Source organism: Anomaloglossus baeobatrachus, chromosome 3 (assembly GCF_048569485.1).
Source record: "Anomaloglossus baeobatrachus isolate aAnoBae1 chromosome 3, aAnoBae1.hap1, whole genome shotgun sequence".
Lineage (NCBI taxonomy): Eukaryota > Metazoa > Chordata > Amphibia > Anura > Aromobatidae > Anomaloglossus > Anomaloglossus baeobatrachus.
The window spans coordinates 123,459,382-123,480,906 of NC_134355.1; the positions used below are offsets into that span (position 1 = coordinate 123,459,382).

Consider the following 21,525-nt stretch of genomic DNA (forward strand, 5'->3'; position numbering starts at 1 on the left):
AAGCGCTTCATACTCACAGATTACCGACGCGGATGTCACACTGCTCCCGTGGCTTCTCATTCTTCTTTCTGGGCCGCTCAATAGGCTCATACATATTCACTGCTTGCCTCACCCACCGGCGTCTGTAATTGGTTGCAGTCAGACGCACCCCCATGCTGTGGGACAGCATGTCTGACGCTTCCAATCACAGACCCGGTCTATAGTGTTCAGTAAAAATAAATATTTAATTAATTTATTTTTAAAACTGTGTGTGGTCCCCCAATTTTGATAACCAGCCAAGATAAAGCCAGACAGCTGGGGGCTGGTATTCTCAGGCTGGGAAGACCCATGTTATTGAAAGCCCAGCACCCTAAAAATATCAGCCTGCAACAGTCCAGGATTGTCGCATCCTTTAGATGCGATAACCCCAGCACTTTAACCAATTGCCCTGGTGCGGTGGAAATCAGGGTAACAAGGGGTTAATCTCCGCTCACAGCTGACACTAGGCCATAGATTGGTAATGGCAGGTGTCTGAGACACCCCCATCACTAATCTGTAAGTGATAATAAACACAAATACCCCCAAAAATGCTTTATTTGAAATAAAATACAAAGACTTTCACCCCTTTATTAACCCCCAAAACTTCCCTGCAGATCCAACATAATCCACACAAGGTCCCACGACCATACTGGGTTCTCACGGTATGACCTCCAGTGCCCTTAGTACCTCACTCTGGTCACCGCATCACCCCCCCTCGACCGGCACAGTCAGTGTTAAATGGCTGGCGGGGTGCGGGGCAAGGCCCGCACTTTAACAGTGACCGTGCCGGTAGGGGAGAAGGGGAAGTGGGGCAGCCTCGCACTCCCCTCTCCCGGGCTGGCACTGTCAGTGTTACAGGGCTGGCAGGTGCGGGCACGGCCCCGCGATTTTACAGTGACCATGCCGGCCAGAGGTCTGGGAGTGTGAGGCTGTCCCACACCCCCCTCTCCCTGGCCAGCACTGTCAGTGAGAGCACAGTTATGACCTCCGGTGAACTGAGTGATGTCACTGCAGCCAGCCAGGACCCGCGTGTCAGTGTTTCTTGGAGCCTGGAGAGATAGGACATGTTTTTGGTCTCTCCAGGCTCCGATGTAGCAGAGCTGAATTGGGACCTCATGTGGATTACGTCGGACCTCCAGGGACGTTTTGGGGGTTAATAAAGGGTCAAAAGAGGCTCTTTCTTTGTATTTAATTTCAAATAAAGGATTTTTGGGGTGTTTGTGTTTATTTCTTTTCACTTACAGATAGTAATGGGGGGTGTCTCATAGATGCCTGAAATTACCAATCTAGGGCTTAGTGTCAGCTGTTAGCTGAGATTAACCTCTTATTACCCCAATTGCCACCAAACCAGGGCAATCGGGAAGAGCCAGGTAAAGTGCTGGGGTTGTCGCATCTAATAGATGCAATAATACTGGGGGGCTGCAGGCTGATATTTTTAGGTTGGGGGCTCCCAATAACGTGGGTCTCCAGCCTGAGAATACCAGCCCCCAGTTGTCCGGCTTTATCTTGGCTGGTTATCAAAATTGGGGGGACCAAATGCCTTTTTTTATTTTTACTGTACGCTATAGACCCGCAGACTGGGTCTGTGATTGGAAGCGTCAGACAAGCTATCACACAGGTTGGGGGAGCTGTCTGACTGCAACCAATTACAGATGCGGTGGGCAGGGGAAGCAGTGAATATGTATGAGCCTAATGAGCGGCCCCGGAAGAAGAATGAACGGTTGCTAGAGCAGGGTACAGCCGTGCAGGTGACTCGGTAAGTAAATCGCGCTAGCTTTATTTTTTTTTTTCTTTAGTTTTACTTTATTATTTTTTATTTCCTGAGTGTCCAACTTTCTTAAAATAAAAAAATATATTGTTCTATGCCGCACATCGTCCTCTGTAAACAGATGTGTTGGAAAGAACAAACATATTCTACAGAACAATCAAATTAATAGAAGTGAAATTGGCTTTTGATTGACTGCCGATTTGCTTATATGTAACCGATCAGGAATTATTTAATGGCCCTGAACAACCAGTGTAATTGCAGCCTAAGGTCTTGTGCGCACACTCACACACATTCGTTTTTACCAGCGTTTTGGGTTTTTTTTTGAGTTTTTGCTGCTGGAATTTCTTGAGAAAATGGATGTAATCTTTCTGCAGACATTCCTCAGCATAACCTAAGGGGAAAAAATTAGCTGTGCGCACACTGCGCTTTTTTCTCAAGAAAATTCTTTCTGCATAATTTCTTGAGAAAAAGAATGTCCCTTCTTTTCTGCAGGTACCTGTGTTTTTTGCCATAGATAATGGTAAAAAATTGCAGGGACCAACCTGCGGAAAAAATGCACCAAAATCGCACAAAAAACACGGTAAAAATGCATGCATTTTTCGGTGCGTTTTTTGAACGCAAGTGCGCTAATCTTTCAGACTCAAGAAATTTCTTGAGAAAAATCCTTTTTCTAGTGCGCACAGGGCCTAATCCACATTCAACAATAATCCTCAGAAGCAGTGTTCCCCAACTCCAGTCCTCAAGAGCCACCAACCCAACCGTGCAGGTTTTCAGGATTTTCTTATCATTGCACAGGTGTTAGAATGATCACCTGTGCAGGAGATTAAATTAACTTGAGCAATACTAAAGGCCCCTTTACACACTGAAACTTTCTAGTGATCCCACCAGCGATCCCAACCTGGCTGGGATCGCTACAAAGTCTCTGGTGAGTCTCTGGTGTGCTGTCAAACAGGCAAACCTGGCCAACGACGCAACAGTGATCCGGACCTGCAGAACGACCTAGCTTGTCATTGGGGACGTTGTAAAGCAGCTTTTTGAAAGGGAAGTCGCTAACGAAGTTGCTGTAAAGTCCCCTTTACACACTAAAACTTTGCTGCACAGCGGGAAACAAAGGACCAAAGAATGGTCCTGAACGATTTGTGCGATCACAACTTCACAGCAGGGGCCAGGTCGCTGATGTGTTTCACACACTGCAATGTCGCTGGGGAGGTCGCTATTACGTCACAAAACCGGTGACGTTACAGCGATGTCGTTTGCGATGTTGCAGTGTGTAAAGCCACCTTAAGGAAATCCTGAAAACCTGCACTGTTGATGGCTTTTGATGACTGGAGTTGAGGAACACTGCTAGAGGGTGGATCTCCTATGTAGAGTTTGAGGTGACCACTAACAACTCTAGTAAAGAGGAAAAAAAAAAGGACATCCTGAATTGTGGAAGCAGCATGTATTAACTTTTATATTGTAAGGATGATAAATAAAGTCTGAGTATAAAATAAAAATAAGACCATCATCTCTTCAGTCTCTAATTTCCTCGCCTTGTTAAGTGATTTAATGTCTGGTTTTTCATCGTACTCTTCAGAAGGAGGTTCATCATTGTAGTACACGCTGTTGTTTGGAAGGTTTTGTATATTAGGGGCATCTCCTGCTGACTGTGCAGAGTTTAAGTCAGGAGTGAAAGGTTTCCCCTCAAGTTCTGTGCTTTCTTTAACCCAAGTAATATAGCTGGCAGTCCTGGCAAATATTACTGCCGAGTTGCAATTGGTCTCTTCAAGAGCTGCGATTCCTACCACTGTCCAGGCATTGTTCCTTCTATACTGGCACATGAGAGGATCGCCACTGTTTACCTGTTTAGAAATATAAAATGTGGGTATCTGTAACCAAATGTATTCCTGTCCCAGCGACACAGGTTTATTTTTTTTAAAATACATCCACAAGGATTTATACTATTTACCCAGTGTTGTGTTTGTGTCTAACCTAAGACGTTTTCAATAGTGTGATGTGATATATCCAGGGCCGGATTAAGGTTGGTGGGGGCCCCTGGGCAGAAAATCTGGTGGGGGCCCCATAACGTTAACATTTTTAGCTATAACAGTAGAGCACGAACCGTAGCATTTAGATATAAATCCAATGAACATTTATCTTATCCTGTTCTGCCACATTCAGATTTACAGTACTACAATACAGACACAGTCCAGGATCACTCACAGCAGTCACTTATACACAGAAAGTAGAGTTAGGCTATGTGCGCACGTTGCGTTTGTCTCTGCAGAAATTTCTGCAGCAATTTGAACAACACACGTGCGCTTCAAATCGCTACAGAAAGAGTCCGTAATGAAAAGCCAATTTCATGCGCTCTTAGTGCAGCCCCTCCCATAGACAGAGCAGGGGCTGCATCCAAAGCACATGAAAGAAGTGACACGTCACTTCTTAGAACGCAGCACTTCAGGCAGCAGCCGAATCGCTGCGCTCTAATACGCCACGTGCGCACGGCTCCTGCATAATCTTCATAGATTGTGCTGGGGACGCAGGACGCATGCAGTTACGCTGCGGTGCAAATCGCAGCGTAACTGCATGCAAATACGCAACGTGCGTACAGAACCTTACTCACATACTTTTTATTGATCCCAATGTTGAGGCAGCCAGGGCCAGCTCCAGGTTTCTGTGGCCTCCGGGTGAAAGTCTCAGTGGACCCCATCCACACACAGACATGCACACACACATACAGGCATACGTATATATACATATTTGAAGACAAATTCAGAAAAATACATATAAACAGACAAATATATGCACAGTCATATACACTGACATACATGCAGACACAGACGCATTAGGGCTCGTGCGCACGTTGCGTAATTCCATGCATTTATGCTGCGTATAGCACTGCAGTGTAAATGCATGCGTCCTGCGTCCCCTATACAAGCTATGTAGACTGTGCATGACACGTGCGCACGTTGCTTTTATGAACGCAGCGATTTGGGTGCTAAAATGTTGACCCAAATCTGTGAGTTCATAAAATGAGCATGTCAATTATTCCGTGCGCTATGGATGCAGCTCCCCTCTGTCCATGGTGGGGGCAGCAGCCATAGTGCATGAAATCGGCTTTTTTTGTAAAGAAAAACTGCATCCATTATGCAGTGTTTCTGCAGCGATTTGACGCGCACGTGCTGTCAAATCGCTGCAGAATATTCAGCAGTTACGTGCGCATGAGCCCTTACAGGTATTAATATGGGGAAGTCACCAGCAGCCTCACTCACCTCTCCCGCTTGTTTCCGTCCAGCTCCTTTAGGACATGTGGCTGTGTTTCACGATGGCTGTCACTAACAGACATGACTGCACACTGACAGCACTGCTGTATATACATCACAGGAGGGGCTGGGGGCTACAATATATACATTACAGGAGGGGCAGGGGGCATAGACGTTACTGGAATGGCAAACAGCTCTGGTGGTGTACTCATTACTGGCATGGGTGACATAGCTCTCTGGGGGACTCATATAGTTCTGGGGGGCTGCACAGACTGCTTCTTACACACACACACACACACACAGCTCTGACACACACACACAGCTCTGACACACACACACAGCTCTGACACACACACACAGCTCTGACACACACACACAGCTCTGACACACACACACACACACACAAAGCTCTGACACACACACACAGCTCTGACACACACACACAGCTCTGACACACACACACAGCTCTGACACACACACACAGCTCTGACACACAGACACACAGCTCTGACACACACACAGCTCTGACACACACACACAGCTCTGACACACACACACAGCTCTGACACACACACACAGCTCTGACACACACAGCTCTGACACACACACAGCTCTGACACACACACACACACACAGCTCTGACACACACACAGCTCTGACACACACACAGCTCTGACACACACACACACACAGCTCTGACACACACACACACAGCTCTGACACACACACACAGCTCTGACACACACACACACACAGCTCTGACACACACAGCTCTGACACACACACAGCTCTGACACACACACAGCTCTGACACACACACACAGCTCTCACACACAGCTCTCACACACACACTGCTCTCACACACACACAGCTCTGACACACACAGCTCTGACACACACAGCTCTGACACACACACACACAGCTGACACACACACACACACACACAGCTCTGACACACACAGCTCTGACACACACACACACAAAGCTCTGACACACACACACACAGCTCTGACACACACAGCTCTGACACACACAGCTCTGACACACAAACACACAGCTCTGACACACACTCACAGCTCTGACACACACTCACAGCTCTGACACACACACACAGCTCTGACACACACACACAGCTCTGACACACACAGCTCTGACACACACAGCTCTGACACACAAACACACAGCTCTGACACACACTCACAGCTCTGACACACACACACACAGCTCTGACACACACACACAGCTCTGACACACACAGCTCTGACACACACAGCTCTGACACACACAATGCACTCACCCATCACCCCCTACACACACACACACACACACAAACAATGCACCCCCCATCACCCCTACACACACACACACACACACACACACACACACTCAAATACAATGCACCCACCATTCCTCCCTACACACACACAGATACAATGCACCCCCCCACACAAAACACACATACAATGCACCCACCCATCACCCCCTACACACACACACACACACACAATGCACCCACCCATCACCCCCTACACACACAATGCATCTCCCCATCACCCCACACACACACACACACACACACACTCAAATACAATGCACCCCCCATTACTCCCCCCACACAAAACACACACACAATGCACCCACCCATCACCCCCTACACACACACACACAATGCACCCCCCATCACCCCCTACACACACACAATGCACCCCCCTTTACCCCTACACACACATACACACAATGCACCCCCCATCACCCCCTACACACACACAATGCACCCCCCTTTACCCCTACACACACACACACACAAACACACAATGCACCCCCCATCACCCCCTACACACACACAATGCATCCCCCTTTACCTCTACACACACACAATGCACCCCCCATCACCCCCTACACACACACACAAACACACACAATGCATCCCCCATCACCCCTACACACACACACACACACACAAACACACACAATGCACCCCCCATCACCCCCTACACACACAATGCACTCCCCATCACCCCCTACACACACACAAATACAATGCACCCACCATTCCTCCCTTCACACACAAATACAATGCACCCCCCATTACTCCCCCCACACAAAACACACATACAATGCACCCACCCATCAGCCCCTACACACACACACACAATGCACCCACCCATCACCCCCTACACACACACACACAATACATCTCCCCATCACCCCCTACACACACACACACACACACACTCAAATACAATGCACCCACCATTCCTCCCCCCACACAAAACACACACACAATGCACCCACCCATCACCCCCTACATACACAATGCATCTCTCCATCACCCCCTACATACACAATGCATCTCTCCATCACCCCCTACATACACAATGCATCTCTCCATCACCCCCTACACACACAATGCATCCCCCCATCACCTCCCCCCACACACACACACACACACACACACACACAATGCACCCCCCCATTACCCCTCCCCCCACACACACACAATGCAACCCTCATCACCCCCTACACACACAAATCACACTGCCCCATCACTACTGTGACGGGGTGTACATCAGAGCAAAGAGAGACAACAGGCCGAGGATGATCCAACAGGTTTGCTAACAGGAATACAGGAACAGCACACGACAAGTCCAAATAAAACAGATTCGGGGGCACCTCCCGATAATCCAAAGTGCCAGATCACAACGTAATAGTCCTTTTCAGAGTCCCAGAAATCCCACACAATCCACTGGACGGCGAGGTCTGTCCGCAGATTCAGATCTCGCTCCCTTCCTCTTCAAAAACTCAACTCCCAACTGCATTTAGAAACAGGAGTGAATTGTTTGAGCTCGTGGGCCCGCCCCTCAAGGGTAGGGGTCTATGCAATGGTTGGGCCCACTAGAAGATTCTAGAAGGTTGGCTCCGAGATGTCTACAGGTTTGTGTAGTTGGCTTATCCACTGCTTACGAAACAATGAGAAGTTCCCCTGGCTGTGTGGACAAGAGATAATTGCATTATGGGCCCAGAGACACAGGAGATGGGGGGAAGGTATGGTTACTTACATCCCAAGACATTTCAAAGTGTTCAGTAAGTACAACCAAAGGAAAGTGACATACATCCTGACATAGTATTACAGCAAATACAGTGAGAAGGTAAAATACATCATGACAATTCCTTCCCCTCCCAACTTGTGTACGTACTAGGGACCTCTACAGGTCGCTGGTTAAGTACACGCAGGCAGAGCGTTACTTACATGTGGCTTCATGCAGCCACGAATTGGTATCGTAGCTCTCCCACATCATTGCCCAGGAGAACAGCTGCAGGCAGACCACCCATCACCCCAACCACACATCGCCTGACCCCAAAACCAAAGTTCAGATCCACAGTGGCTGTGGGAATAGTCCTCCATTGTCCACCAGCCAGTTCAATAACAATCCCAGGTCCTCTATGGATTGCCTCAGGCCGAACCACTCGGGGATCAGCCAGTGTGAGGAAAGCACCCGAGTCACAAAATCCAACAAGTCTCTGTCCATCCAGCACAACCTCCTGCAAGTGCTTACCTCGATGAGCAGAAGTCGTCATAACTGCGGGTCGCACCCCGTAAACTCCTGGTGGTGCAACATGGGGGGCTGAGTCACTAGGCCAGTCCTCACATAACGGTGCCACATCTTCCTCCATGGCACTGGGCTGTAAATAATTAACAATCCGATTGGGTGCAGGATCAGTCCTCATTTGAACAGCTGGGCAGGAGACTTGCCGATGCCCTGGCTGTCCACATTGATAGCATCTGAGCTGGGTCTCCCTCCATCCAAGGCGTCCTCTTGGGTAAGGGGTAGGGGAACTTGGAGGCCGGCTCCCACCTGAAGGTGCTGTAGGGGTTTGAGGATGATTCCTCCATGGCCTGGCTGGGCATGAGGCCTGCAAATGCCCGGGATGCCTACAAACATAACACCTGCGCTCTGTTACTTCCTCTCCCCGGCGTATTCCAGAAAGTGCAGTAGAAGCAACTGGAGGCACATTAACACGGGTATCAACATGTGGTGGCTTAGAGGAACGGGGAACAATGGGGACAGAATAACTGGGGGCATCCGGTGTTGTGGAGCTGTTAGGCGTCTCTCCATCCTCCAACAGAACCCTCCACTGAGGCTTGATGGTGAGAGCCTCATCAGCGAGAGCAGCAGCTTCCTCCACTGTCGCTGGTTTTCTCTCACGCACCCATTCCCGGATCTCAGCGGGGCACTGGGCAAAGAATTGTTCTTTTAGGATGACCTGCAGGAAGGTCTCCCAAGATAAGGCCTCCTCTGCCTCCAGCCAGCGATTACATATTTGTTTGAGTCTATGAGCATATATCTTAAAAGACACTTCCCCATCACAGGCTAAAGCACGGAACTGAGTCCTGTAAGTGTCTGGGGTCACAGCATAATGTTCTAGAATAGTCTGTTTAATATCCGCATACTCACAGTTCCACCGAGGGTCCATAGCTCTATAGGCTTCAGCAGCTCCCCCCTCTAGGAGCCCAACCAGATGCCGGACACGCTCCCTGTCCGGGACTTCCATTAATCGACACTGATGCTCAAAGTCCTGGAAGAAGCCCTCAATGTCGCCTGCAGCCTCATTAAACGGCTTAAAGTCTTTGCGGGACACCCTGGGAAGTTCCCTCATGATGGGTGCTGGGGTTACAGTCTGTCTGGAACCTCTCGCGGCTTCCACAGCGAGCTCCTTATCCAGCAGTGCCATCTCCTCCATCCTGCGCTCCTTCTCTTTAGCTCCACGCATGGCCTCCCTCTTATCTTCTATGGTGGCCTCATCTCCAAGCAGTGCCATCTCCTCCTTGTACCACACAACCCATTGACTTTTTTGGGTATTCACCTCCGGCTGCCGTCTTTCTTCCGTTTGCTGTGAGGATCCTTCCTCCACGTCATTTTGCGAACAGACTCCTTCTAGCACCTCAATCAGCTGCTCCTTGGAGAGTCCTTTGAAACGAACTCCTACTTCACGGGCCTTTGATTGCAGGCTCCCCAAAGTCCAGGTCTTGTACTCTGCAGTGCTGGTTCCTGATGTTGAGCCATTGTCCTCCATTCCTTCTGCTCTGATCCCAGCGCTGCCAACCAGTTTGTGACGGGGTGTACAACAGAGCAAAGGATGGACGAGGCCGAGGGACGATCCAACAGGTTTATTCACAAGGACACTGGAACAGCACACGATAAGTCCACGTAAAACAGATTCGGGGGCACCTCCCGATAATCCAAAGTGCCAGATCACAACGTAATAGTCCTTTTCAGAGTCCCAGAAATCCCACACAATCCACTGGACGGCGAGGTCTGTCCGCAGATTCAGATCTCGCTCCCTTCCTCTTCAAAAACTCAACTCCCAACTGCATTTAGAAACAGGAGTGAATTGTTTGAGCCTGTGCGCCCGCCCCTCAAGGGTAGGGGTCTATGCAATGGTTGGGCCCACTAGAAGATTCTAGAAGGTTGGCTCCGAGATGTCTACAGGTTTGTGTAGTTGGCGTTATCCACTGCTTACGAAACAATGAGAAGTTCCCCCTGGCTGTGTGGACAAGAGATAATTGCATTATGGGCCCAGAGACACAGGAGATGGGGGGAAGGTATGGTTACTTACATCCCAAGACATTTCAAAGTGTTCAGTAAGTACAACCAAAGGAAAGTGACATCACATCCTGACATAGTATTACAGCAAATACAGTGAGAAGGTAAAATACATCATGACAACTACACACTCCTGCCTCCCCCTCTGCCTGTCACAAAGCTGTGTTCCACTTCCTTCACAGATGTTCCCCGTTATGTGTCCTCAGCCCCTCCCCACTCATCATCATTAATTAAACCTGTCTCTTCGGCTCCTTCATGGAGCGCTTACCATCTGATGTCCCCTGTGTGCAGCGCCCGCAGCACTGTGATGACGTCAGCAAGGTGCTGATCTCATCACGTTGCTGCATGTCGGGGGCGGGGCCCAGTCCCGGCGCGCTGTTCAAATGTATTTACGTCTGAAAGACGCAAATACATTTGAATAGGAAGAAGGAGGAAGCTGCGAGCACCGGCTCCGGCTCCGCTGCGCTCCTCTGCATTGTGTGCATGATGGGCACACAGCACACAGCAGAGCCGGCACAGCACAGCGCTACCTCCTGCTCCTGCTGCAGCTAGTGTGTCGGGCCTGCATGCACACACTGCGGAGGAGCGTGGCTGCACATACAGCGGCCCATTACACCGTGCCCCTACTTCTAGGAAGGGGGGGGGGCAGGTGCCCCCCCCGCCCCTCGCTGGGCACGCCCATGACGGCCGCAGCACATAGCAGGGAGCTCATTGGCACACCTCTGACCCCGGAAATACAATCGCTGGTACTTCCGGGGTCATTCAGCGTCCTGTGCCCGCAGTTTGTTTTTGCGTCTTAAAGACGCAGATACAAATAAATGCCGGTGCACCGCCCCCCGCCCCTCCGAAAGCACAGCTGATTTATTAGACTGTCTTTACGGAGCGGGAGAGGGTGTGAAGAAAATAAAATGCTGACAAGTATGGCCCTGGTGGTGGGGGCCCCCTTAGAAGCTCTTTTGGTGGGGGCCCCTGGGCTGGAGCCCCGCTTGTCCCGCCTATAATCCGGCCCTGGATATATCAATGCTGACACTAGAAAATGAACTGTTCAGCTTATTAGAGACACCTATCTAATAGCACGTTGGACATTTAATGGCCTTCAGGTTCCTCATGATATAAATTCCATTGGGTGTTTAGATTGTTACACAGGAATATTGACCTATATGAAAAAGAGAGCTTTTCACAGTAGCTACAAATTAAATGTTTATCCTGAAGTGTTCTGAGCATCTCGTTTTACAAATTGCTCTACTTTAGCCTAGCTCCTATGCACTTCAATAGAGATTAGCTGCAGTTCTCCAGAACTGCCACATTGTGTGGACTCTTTCTGTTCTGGTTTGGTACATAAGTTACCGCCGGCTATTGCCATGAGCTGTTCGGGTGCTGGGAGTTGGACCCTTCTGATCTGGTATTTTTGACTTATCATAAGAATTGGCCATCATTAGTTACATATTGGACAACCCCCTTTATGGTAGTGTAAGGTGTAACTGGGTTTTCCACTATATGTTACACAGCAAGAAGATACAGCATGGATTGAAAGTAAATTCTACATTAACCTTACCATACAATCAGATGTTTCTGCATTGCTAGCTGTGGCACACATTATATCTGTCAAGTTGTTAATTGAACATGTCTCAGTAGGATTAAACCGGATCTTCTTCAGTACCGTTTCAGCATCAGCAGATCCTCCTAAAAGACATATGTCTGTCTCAGAGCACGTGCACACGGCGTCTTTTAATTGCTATCATAGCCATATGATTTTTGCTATAGGAAGACACTTCAAGAAGACACCTGCTGTGTTTTTCTCGAAGCCCCTCCTGTGACGCCTTTTGTTAGTCTTTTTTTAAATATATAAGACAGAGGCGATTTCCAACTATGTACATGTCATTAAAATTTGCAATGCCGCATTCACACATCCGTGTGTCATGATCTGAGTCCATTGACCCGCCAAAATCTTGTTGGAGACCTGTGGTTGGTCCATGAATCACAAGCAGTACTATGACTATGACACATGGATGTATTAATGCAGCATTAGCCTTACAAGTCATGTAATAAGAAATATTTATAGCAAGAATATTAAGATATTTCCAGTGCTAGATCAACTGTTTGGAGGATTTTCGGCTCTACGGTCTGCCAACCAATTAGGGTTAATGTATTTATTGATCATACTCAATAGCTAATTCCCCAAAAACCTTAAAAAAATGTATTTGGCTGGAATTACACAATCTTTCATGCAAGAGTGGATTAAAAAGAATGGGAAATATAAAGCTATAAAAGAAGGACTAATGTTATTTATTTCTTCTGATCAACTCAAAACTTAACACTGTGTAACAACACATTAAAGGGAACCTGTCACCAGTTTTGGGGCCTATAAGCTGCGGCCACCACCAGTGTTCTCTTATATACCGCATTCTATCATGCGGCATATAAGAGCGCAGGCCACTGTGTAGAACGTAAAAATAACTTTATAATACTTACCTAAACGGTCGCTGCGGTGGAGTTGGGTCATATAGGCGTCTCTGGTGCCAGCGCCTCCTCTTTCAGCCATCTTTGTCGTCCTTCTTCTGAAGCCGCGGTGCATGATGCGTCCTATGTCATCCACACTTGTCGGCATTGAGGTCCTGGCGGGTGTGTATGACGTAGGACGTGTTATGCACACAGGCTTCAGAAGGAGGACGAAGATGGCCGAAAGAGGAGGCACCGGCATCGGAGAATGGAGACACTCATATGACCCAACTCCACCGCACCGTTTAGTTAAGTACTATAAAGTGATTTTTACGTTCTACACAGCGGCCTCGGCATGTTAGAATGCTGTATGTAAGAACCCAGTAGTGGTGTCCGCAGCTTATAGGCCCCAAATCTGCTGACACGTTCCCTTTAATATAAATTATACAAGTTAGGCTGGGGCTAGATGACGACTTTGACCTTAATGCAGTTCGAACTGTTTAAGATGGCTACGTTATGTAGGTGAGTTGCAAACCCTAGTGTACCACAACAAGCAAGATATAAAAAATTAGACTGGATCTGATTTTTTTTGTGACTTGCTTGTTGAGTTTACAGTGCCCGAGGGGGTCGCAATGTGACCACATTCATCTACATTATGCTGCGATAAAGCAGTAGCACATAGTGATTTTGGACTCTGCAACCTGTGTCGGGGCCAAAGTCGTCATGGAGCCTTAGCTTAACTCTAGAACGCATACCTGGGGCCTCGCAGGCCTGCTTGGTTACTTGTTTTCTATGGTAGATTTCTATGGTTGCGCATTCTAGGGTTAAACAAGACAATAATTTCACTGCACTGTCTACCCGCTGTTACATTTTCTTCTATTGATTCTTTATTAAATGTCCAGCTTTGACTCAATTTTTACAAGAAATGTTGCAAGAAAACCCATCTGCTCTGACTCCCATACCTCCAGGGCAGTGCCAGTGTTCTATGAAGGGATAGGGAGCAATTGTGATGCCAAACAACCAGGTGTAAAGAGACACCAAACCAATAGCAGTCGCTAGATACACTAGTGGAGGAGATCTGCGGGGAAGTCGAACAAGCCAGGTGTCGGGAGCTGGGATATTACGTCGGTAACAGAGGGAGAGAGAGATGCCGAAGTCAGTTTGCAAGACGAGGGTCTGTTAACCAGTAAGTCGTGTCAAGTACCATGAAGAGAGAAGAGCCGGAGTTGGGGTACAAACTGAGGTCGGTAGCCAAGAGGACACGTCTGGTACACGGGAGAAAGTGGAGCCGGGGTCAGGAAACAAGTCAAAGGTCAGGGAAGAAGGGAGTCCAGTCAGAGTAGGGAGGACGTTGCTAAATAGGAACTATCACTGACTACGTTCAGGGTGAAATAGCTCCCAGATAAAGCAAAGCGATTACCCAGAACGATGCACCAAAGAACAGGCCCCTCCCTTACAACACAGGACTAGACCGGAAACAACATGTTCACCGGAGGAAAATATGAGGCCCAGTATTAGGCTCTGCAGGAGAGCAGAGCACCGCTAATCAGAATCACGACAGCAATAATCTCAAGTTCTTTGGTCACTTGATGCATTAGGCCTGGGATTAGCTGCAACAGTCAGGTGCCTGAGGCCTGAGATTAGCTGCAGCAGCCAGGTGCCCGAGGCCTGGAATTAGCTACAGTAGTCAGATGACTGGGACGGTCATCATCAGAATCACATCTGGTGAAAGCTTTTAATAACTTGACCTATATTGTGATATATAGGACTCAAAGGTCAGGTGAATGGGGCATTATAGCTTCTTGTCCCAGATCAGAGCAGCCTGTGCTCAATCCACAGGGGTTAGAGTAGGTGAGTATGACTGATTTTATAATTTTGAAGCAACGCCTGTGGCTTCTATATCTTGCTTAGAGATTGGACAATCCTTTCACAATCAGACGTTCTCCTCCCCGCTGGATTCATTTTAGGCTGCTGTTTTCACTTCATATTTGTGGAGGAGGGGGGGAAGAAGTTACATGAAGGTCAATGTAGAGATATTACATGGACAACAAGCAGCATGTGTTTTTTTTTGTGTTTTACTATTTGGCTGGGTGTTCTTTGGAGAGTGATTGGGGCCGGATGTCCGAACCACACCATATGCTCCTTCCCATAGGCTTCTATATAGAATTTAAAATGGTTTTGTCACTTGATCTCCGATATTAAAAATTGTGTTATGTAATATGTACTATGGCAGTCTTCTTGTCGATCGGCATCTCATCCATAAAATGGTTGCACATTTAGAGGCTTATGACGAAGTACATGAATCAGCTTTCTCCAATGCCGCACACTGCACCTTCCCACTGATCCTGTGCTAGAAGAATAACCATGCAAGCCCAGGGTGAAGGGGTGGTGTTCTTCAATAGTGAAGGATGAGTCACGTGTCTAGTCATATGCCCCTCTGCAACCATCTCAAGAATGAGTGTGCCATGTAGATGGCACAAACTGTTTTTCCAAGTGTGTGGATGCAGATTAAAAACTATACAGACCTACACAAAGAAGTGCACTAGTAAGGATCCACATATTACTATAGAACACAATTACCTAAAAATTAAACAATCAGATGAAAAAAATGCATATAAGAAATACCTGAATAATTAAAGCCAGTCGAAAAACAAAAGCACCATACCTAGAGCATCATAAATTTTGAAATAATATTGCTCTGCATTAAAGGGGTTTCAAAGAAAAATGTTTTTTCTTCTATAGGCTTCCAAATATAAAAAAAATGTAAAAATAAATCAGCTATTCTTACTCCGCAGATCTAGCACTGCCTTTCCGTTGCTGCCCGGCAGTAATGTGACTACAGCACACGTGACTGCTGCAGCCAATCATTGAGCTCAATAATCTCATGCCGACCACCTCGGCAGCACCGCTAAGGCCCACGATTGGCTGCAACTGTTAGGTGTGCGGCAGTTGTGACATCACCACTGCAGCTTGGGGACAGCACTGGACCTGTGAAAGATAAAGATAGCTGGTTTATAGTTTTACTTTTAAAAAATAAAGCAAAAAATAAAAATAAAAAATTCAGGTATAAAAAAAATATATAACTATTTTTTAATATATTTTTAATCTTTTCTTTTTATTTTTATGTGCTATAATAAATCTGATGTTTTAGTCTACTCAGTTTTGCGGTTGCTGGAATTTTTTCCTCTTTTTCATGTTGTTATTTATGTCTGAAACAAATTATTGGAAAACCCTTTATTAACTCTTTACTTACAGCCAAAATCTGTCTGTAGCAGTTTTTACCACCAAAAACTCTCAACATTTTTCCTAAAACTTTGAAACCACCAGGAAGGAGGTCTTAGGCTGGATTTACATATACACTTTATCAGCCAAAACCAGCAGGGAAGGAATTGAAAAAGGAAAGATAGTTTCTCTATAATGTAACAACTGCTGTATTTAACTTTAAAGCACCAACTCCAGAAATGTTTTTTATTGCAATGCTGGAGTGGTGCTTTATACTCACCATCACTTTCTACTGCCGCCGCTCTGGTCGGTCTCAGTGACCTTCCGGCAGCTCCTGTGTTTCCAGGTCACAACTCAACACAAGTCTATGAGATCCTAGTTTTGGCTCTCATAGAGTTGCATTGAGCGCTTGTGAGTGTAACTTCTGACTTCCAGACAGTCAGAAGTTACTGTCAGAAGATGACATCAAGGGACCGGAGTGGCATCAAAAAAAGGTGAAGATGTGGGAAGGGGAGTATAAGACCAGGGGCAGGGGGATTACATTTAAAGTGACACTACAGCACTACAAAATAAAACCCTTTTGGCTGCAGTGGTGCTCTAAAAAAAAAAACTACAGCAAAAACTGTGCCTCCTACTGCATTAAAACAATACACGTAAAATTGGCCATAAGCCTTATTGTTACTTCACCGTTTGTATTTTTTCCCAATCAATATATCACAAAGATTTGAACCCTACTTTATATACATCACCTTGTGTGCTTTCTTCTACTATTGTTACCAAGCAGTTGACAAAAAGGTTAATATCTAGTAGTTCATCATCGGGGAAGCATGCTGGCATGACAAATTGATTAAATGAAATAAGGTTAGAGGATTCCAGTAAGGCTAGACTATTTTCCAAAGAAGTTCCATTGTAATCTGAATGTCGTATCAGTCTCCTTATTGGGGAAACACTTTCTTGTGTGTTAATACTCATATCTCCTGTTTCCATAAGTATAGTATTTGTCCTTCAATGGGAAACAACAAAAAAAAGTGTTAGAGGAAATTAGAGGTCAAGACTGATCATTAATGTAATCAGACATTTGCTTCCTTTCTTTATCCTTCTCTTAAAGACGTAAGTGTGGATGTTGAATAGTCTATCAAGTTGGCAAAGAGAAGTTTCATCACCTCAAGTCCTTATATAGAGGTCAAAAGGGGGCTTTACACGCAACGACATCGCTAATGAGATGTCGTTGGGGGTCACAAAATTCGTGACGCACATCCGGCCTCATTAGCGACGTCGTTGCGCGTGAAACGCACGAACGACCGCTAACGATCAAAATTACTCACCTAATCGTTGATCGTTGACACGTTCTAATCCCAAATATCGTTGCTGTTGCAGGACGCAGGTTGTTCGTCGTTCCTGCGGCAGCACACATCGCAATGTGTGACACCGCAGGAATGAGGAACAACATCGTACCTGCGGCCGCCAGCAATGAGGAATGAAGGAGGTGGTCGGGATGTTACGGCCACTCATCTCCGCCCCTCCGCTTCTATTGGGCGGCCGCTTAGTGACGCAGCTGTGACGCTGCACAAACAGTCCCCTTTGAAAGGAGGCGGTTCACCGGCCACAGCGACGTCGCTAGGAAGGTAAGTACGTGTGACGGGTGTTAGCGATATTGTGCACCACGGGAAGCGATTTGCCCGTGACGCACAACCGACGGGGGCGGGTGCTTTCACCAGCGACATCGCTAGCGATGTTGTTGCGTGTAAAGCAGCCTAAAGACAGAATCGTAAGTCAGTGGATAAACAGAAAAACAAGTTAAGGTCATCTTTAGAGCTTTGGGCCCCAATGCAAGTTAGTCAGATGTATGGGCCTCTGGAGCAGTCTAAATCCTATAAACACATAGGTGTTGCCCTCCCCTCATTATGTAGTAATGTCCCCTATCCTATACTAATGTCCTCCATCCTGGACCTCTTTCAGGTAGATATGTCCCCCATCCTGCATGGTGTCCTCATCTACATCCAGCACAGAAACAGGCAGCTTACATCGGCATGCGTGCCATAGAGCATGACATCAGTGGTGTGTATTGTGGTGCATGGACTCAATGGGTCTCTGCGCTGCAATACACCTTAGCTGAATGTGTATCCTCAGAGGTACATCCAGCTGCAGTAGGTGCTGGGGTCGGTGGGCCTCCTACCACATGGGCCTGGTCATGATCTCTGTGACCGCGATCGTTGCGCCATTGGAGAGCACCAAGGAGCAGCTCTAGCATCACACTGAATTATAGGTATTGTGTGGATGGGAGACAGCACTATGAATCTCATCTTTAGAGCTTATGAGGACATGTCCATTGAAATAAGGTTTTGTCTCCCCGGAATACCTCTGTAATGAGGTGTTCTGACATGCTACCTATGTGGTTGACCTTCCTTTATGTACTATGTTTTCAATCCTGTGCACATGGTGCCTGGCTGGCACCTATTTCCATACGCCTCTCAATAAAGACCTGTGGGAAGTGCTACAAATCCTCCAATCTCCCTTTAGAACAGTATCTGGCAGACACCGTTTTTTCCATATTCAGAGTGCTTGGCTCATTATGACCAATAGATAGATCCAGTAGCATTCTCTCTCTGAGACCCAGTGCAAATTGTTCAAGATTATGGGCCCATGGACAGTCTATGCTCTTCAACAAATGTCAATTGAAAAAAATTCACTTGGATAAGTGTGGCGCCCCTGAGGCTTCAGGCACCACAGGGTATTACACCTGCTTTCAGGGGTAACATGCATCCTGGGTTAGGAGGGGGTTAACTGCCGATGCTTTCCCACAGGGGGGTAGACTAGGGTAGACAGGGAGGTTAGCCATCATGAAGCATGGGACTTTTCCAGTCGCTAGGACAACCACTCGGGGCAGGCACCACTTGGGGTAAGAAGTAGGCGCAACCATCTCACTAGAGCAGACTTTCCCAGGCACAGCTTGGGATAATATCTCGCAAATACAACAGGAGTAGAGTGTTTCTCTTTCTTCGTGGGGCCTGTGGCTTGGAGCTGGAGGCTCAGCCCGGGTTCCGGATAGCAAATGGGGGACACTTAACTAGAAAGACTTCCACAGGCACCGGCGGTGACCGCCGACTATCCAGGATCAGCTGGAGCCCATCGTGGCAGAGACCGGAACTCTGGGGCAGCACCTGAACTACCAGTGAGTTAAAGACCTGGAATCACAGCCCCTGCCTTTGCATCTCCTTTACCGGCACTGTCGCCCAGTGCTGCGGCACCAACGGGGACTACCACTACCCCCATCCGTCCTCCGTCATCCTCCCCGGGGTAACCCCGCTCCTCTTCTGGGGAGCGACACCATCCCAGCTGCGACCTTCACCATAAGACCCGGAGAGCAGCAGCAGCGGCCCATCTCTGGCCGAAGACTACAGGTGGCGTCACGATCTAAAAAGACTTTCCTCACAGTCACTTCCCACATCCTCGCATTCTTACTCCCGTCCACCGCTTCCCTCCCTCCTGTACGCCTCGGGGGTCACGAAACTGGGCCAGGCCAGCCCGTGACGACACAGAGGATCTGCGACCCTTGGCCAGGCGACGAGTTGGGTAAAACCCCCTCGACCCCAGGGTGTTACATAAGCATGCACCACAGCAGCATACAAGCGCCTGACTCCTTCCCTACCATTTACCCATCCCCTTTATTCTTTCTTTTGTTATAATTTCACCTGTTATTCACTTTTATGCCTTCAGTTTATATCTGACTACATTAATTTGATTTGCTTTAAAGAGGTGGTTCACCCATTTTCATTACTGGCCACATTCACCCCTTTTCATTTCTTGCCACATCGATAATATGTTGAGAAACAAGGTTTCTCTCAAATACCTTGTGTTGCCAATAGTGCCTGTGGGCAACACTATTCCGGTCCGTTCATCCCCTTCGTGTGAACCTGGGTTCCGTGACCTCTGATTTCCAGTGATGTCACATCAACTGAGGCAGGCCACAGTCTGAGTGACTGGGCTGTGGGCGGCGTTTCACTGCTCATCACAGCCCAGCGTCGCTCCTGCTCACAGCACTCTACAGTGAAGAGCATGTGAAACGCCGCCCACAGCCCAGTCACTCAGGAAGACTGCAGCCCGCCTCAGTTGACGTGACATCACCGGACATCAGAGGTCACGGAGCCCGGGGTCACATGAAGGGGGTGAGCGGACCGCATTAGCGCCACTCACAGGTACTATTGGCAACACAAGGTATTTGAGAGAAACCTTGTTTCTCAACCTGGCATCGATGTGGCAAGAAATGAAAAGGGGTGAACCCCCCTTTAAGTTATGAACTGAATAAGGCCTCATTCAGATGTCCATTTTTCATTACTTCTCTTCTTGATCACATTTAGAACACATTATAAGCTATTCGGCTGTTCATATGTCTGTGTCCGCAAAAAAAAAAAAAAAAAGTCAGGGATAAATTTTGCCAATGAGAGTAAAGATGTTTATTGGTTCATAAAAAACTTGGATAGTACACATGGCTTCCTAGATGTACTATCCATTTTCCTTAGATGTTTCTCAAGCTTCTCCGCTATGAAACAGTCCAACATTTATTTTTTCATATGTGTAAAAACTCAGGAAACACTGATGGTATAATCTTGCACACTGACCAAACACTGATGAAAATCAGTGCGTTTCTTTCACACACATAAAAAAAAGGAGTCCAACTACGGCTTTAATATGCTTTTGAAAGTTATGAATAAGCAAGACTGCCTAAATCTACTTATCATCTGAACCTAAATAAAGCCCGACAAAATGAACAATTTATACATAAATTAAAGAAATGAGTGGTCACTGGGATTGTGTACTCTGCATGTTGTCTTTTGAATATGTCTTTACTAAAACTAGATTGAAATATGGGATCTCCGTTCAATGTCCTGCAACAGAGCAGTTAGCCGACATAACAAATCGGAGGAAAAAGAAGGAAAAAACTGGGCACAATCTCCAGCCAGTAATCAACGCAGAAAAACACATGATAGGTAGGGGGATTATTCCCACTAGCATGGAACTGCCAAACGGGGTGCACCGCACAGCAAGGCTAAGAAACAGTACAAAAAAAAAGATAAGAACGGAGGGCACTCACCGTAAATAGGCAGTAGAAAACTTGTATTTATTACATGGAGCAGGCATAAAAAAGGACGGAGGGGAGAGGGACTGACCACACGCAGACGACAGCTATTTCGCACCGGCAACCGGCACTTTGACAGGGACTTGTCAA

At 47.3% G+C, this 21,525-nt stretch overlaps 1 protein-coding gene across 1 annotated transcript in view; it reads right to left on the reverse strand.

Moving 5' to 3' along the window:
* Positions 1-3,230: 3,230 nt before the first annotated feature.
* Positions 3,231-21,525, reverse strand: part of LOC142295046 (chymotrypsinogen A-like) — a 42,827-nt gene continuing 24,532 nt past the window's right edge. The window contains exons 4-6 of the mRNA XM_075338114.1: positions 17,048-17,301; positions 12,193-12,320; positions 3,231-3,627 (exon numbers count right to left, since the gene is read on the reverse strand). Of these exons, the coding sequence (XP_075194229.1) occupies positions 3,238-3,627; positions 12,193-12,320; positions 17,048-17,301 (772 nt within the window). The 3' untranslated portion in view covers positions 3,231-3,237. The remainder of the gene's footprint in view (positions 3,628-12,192; positions 12,321-17,047; positions 17,302-21,525) is intronic.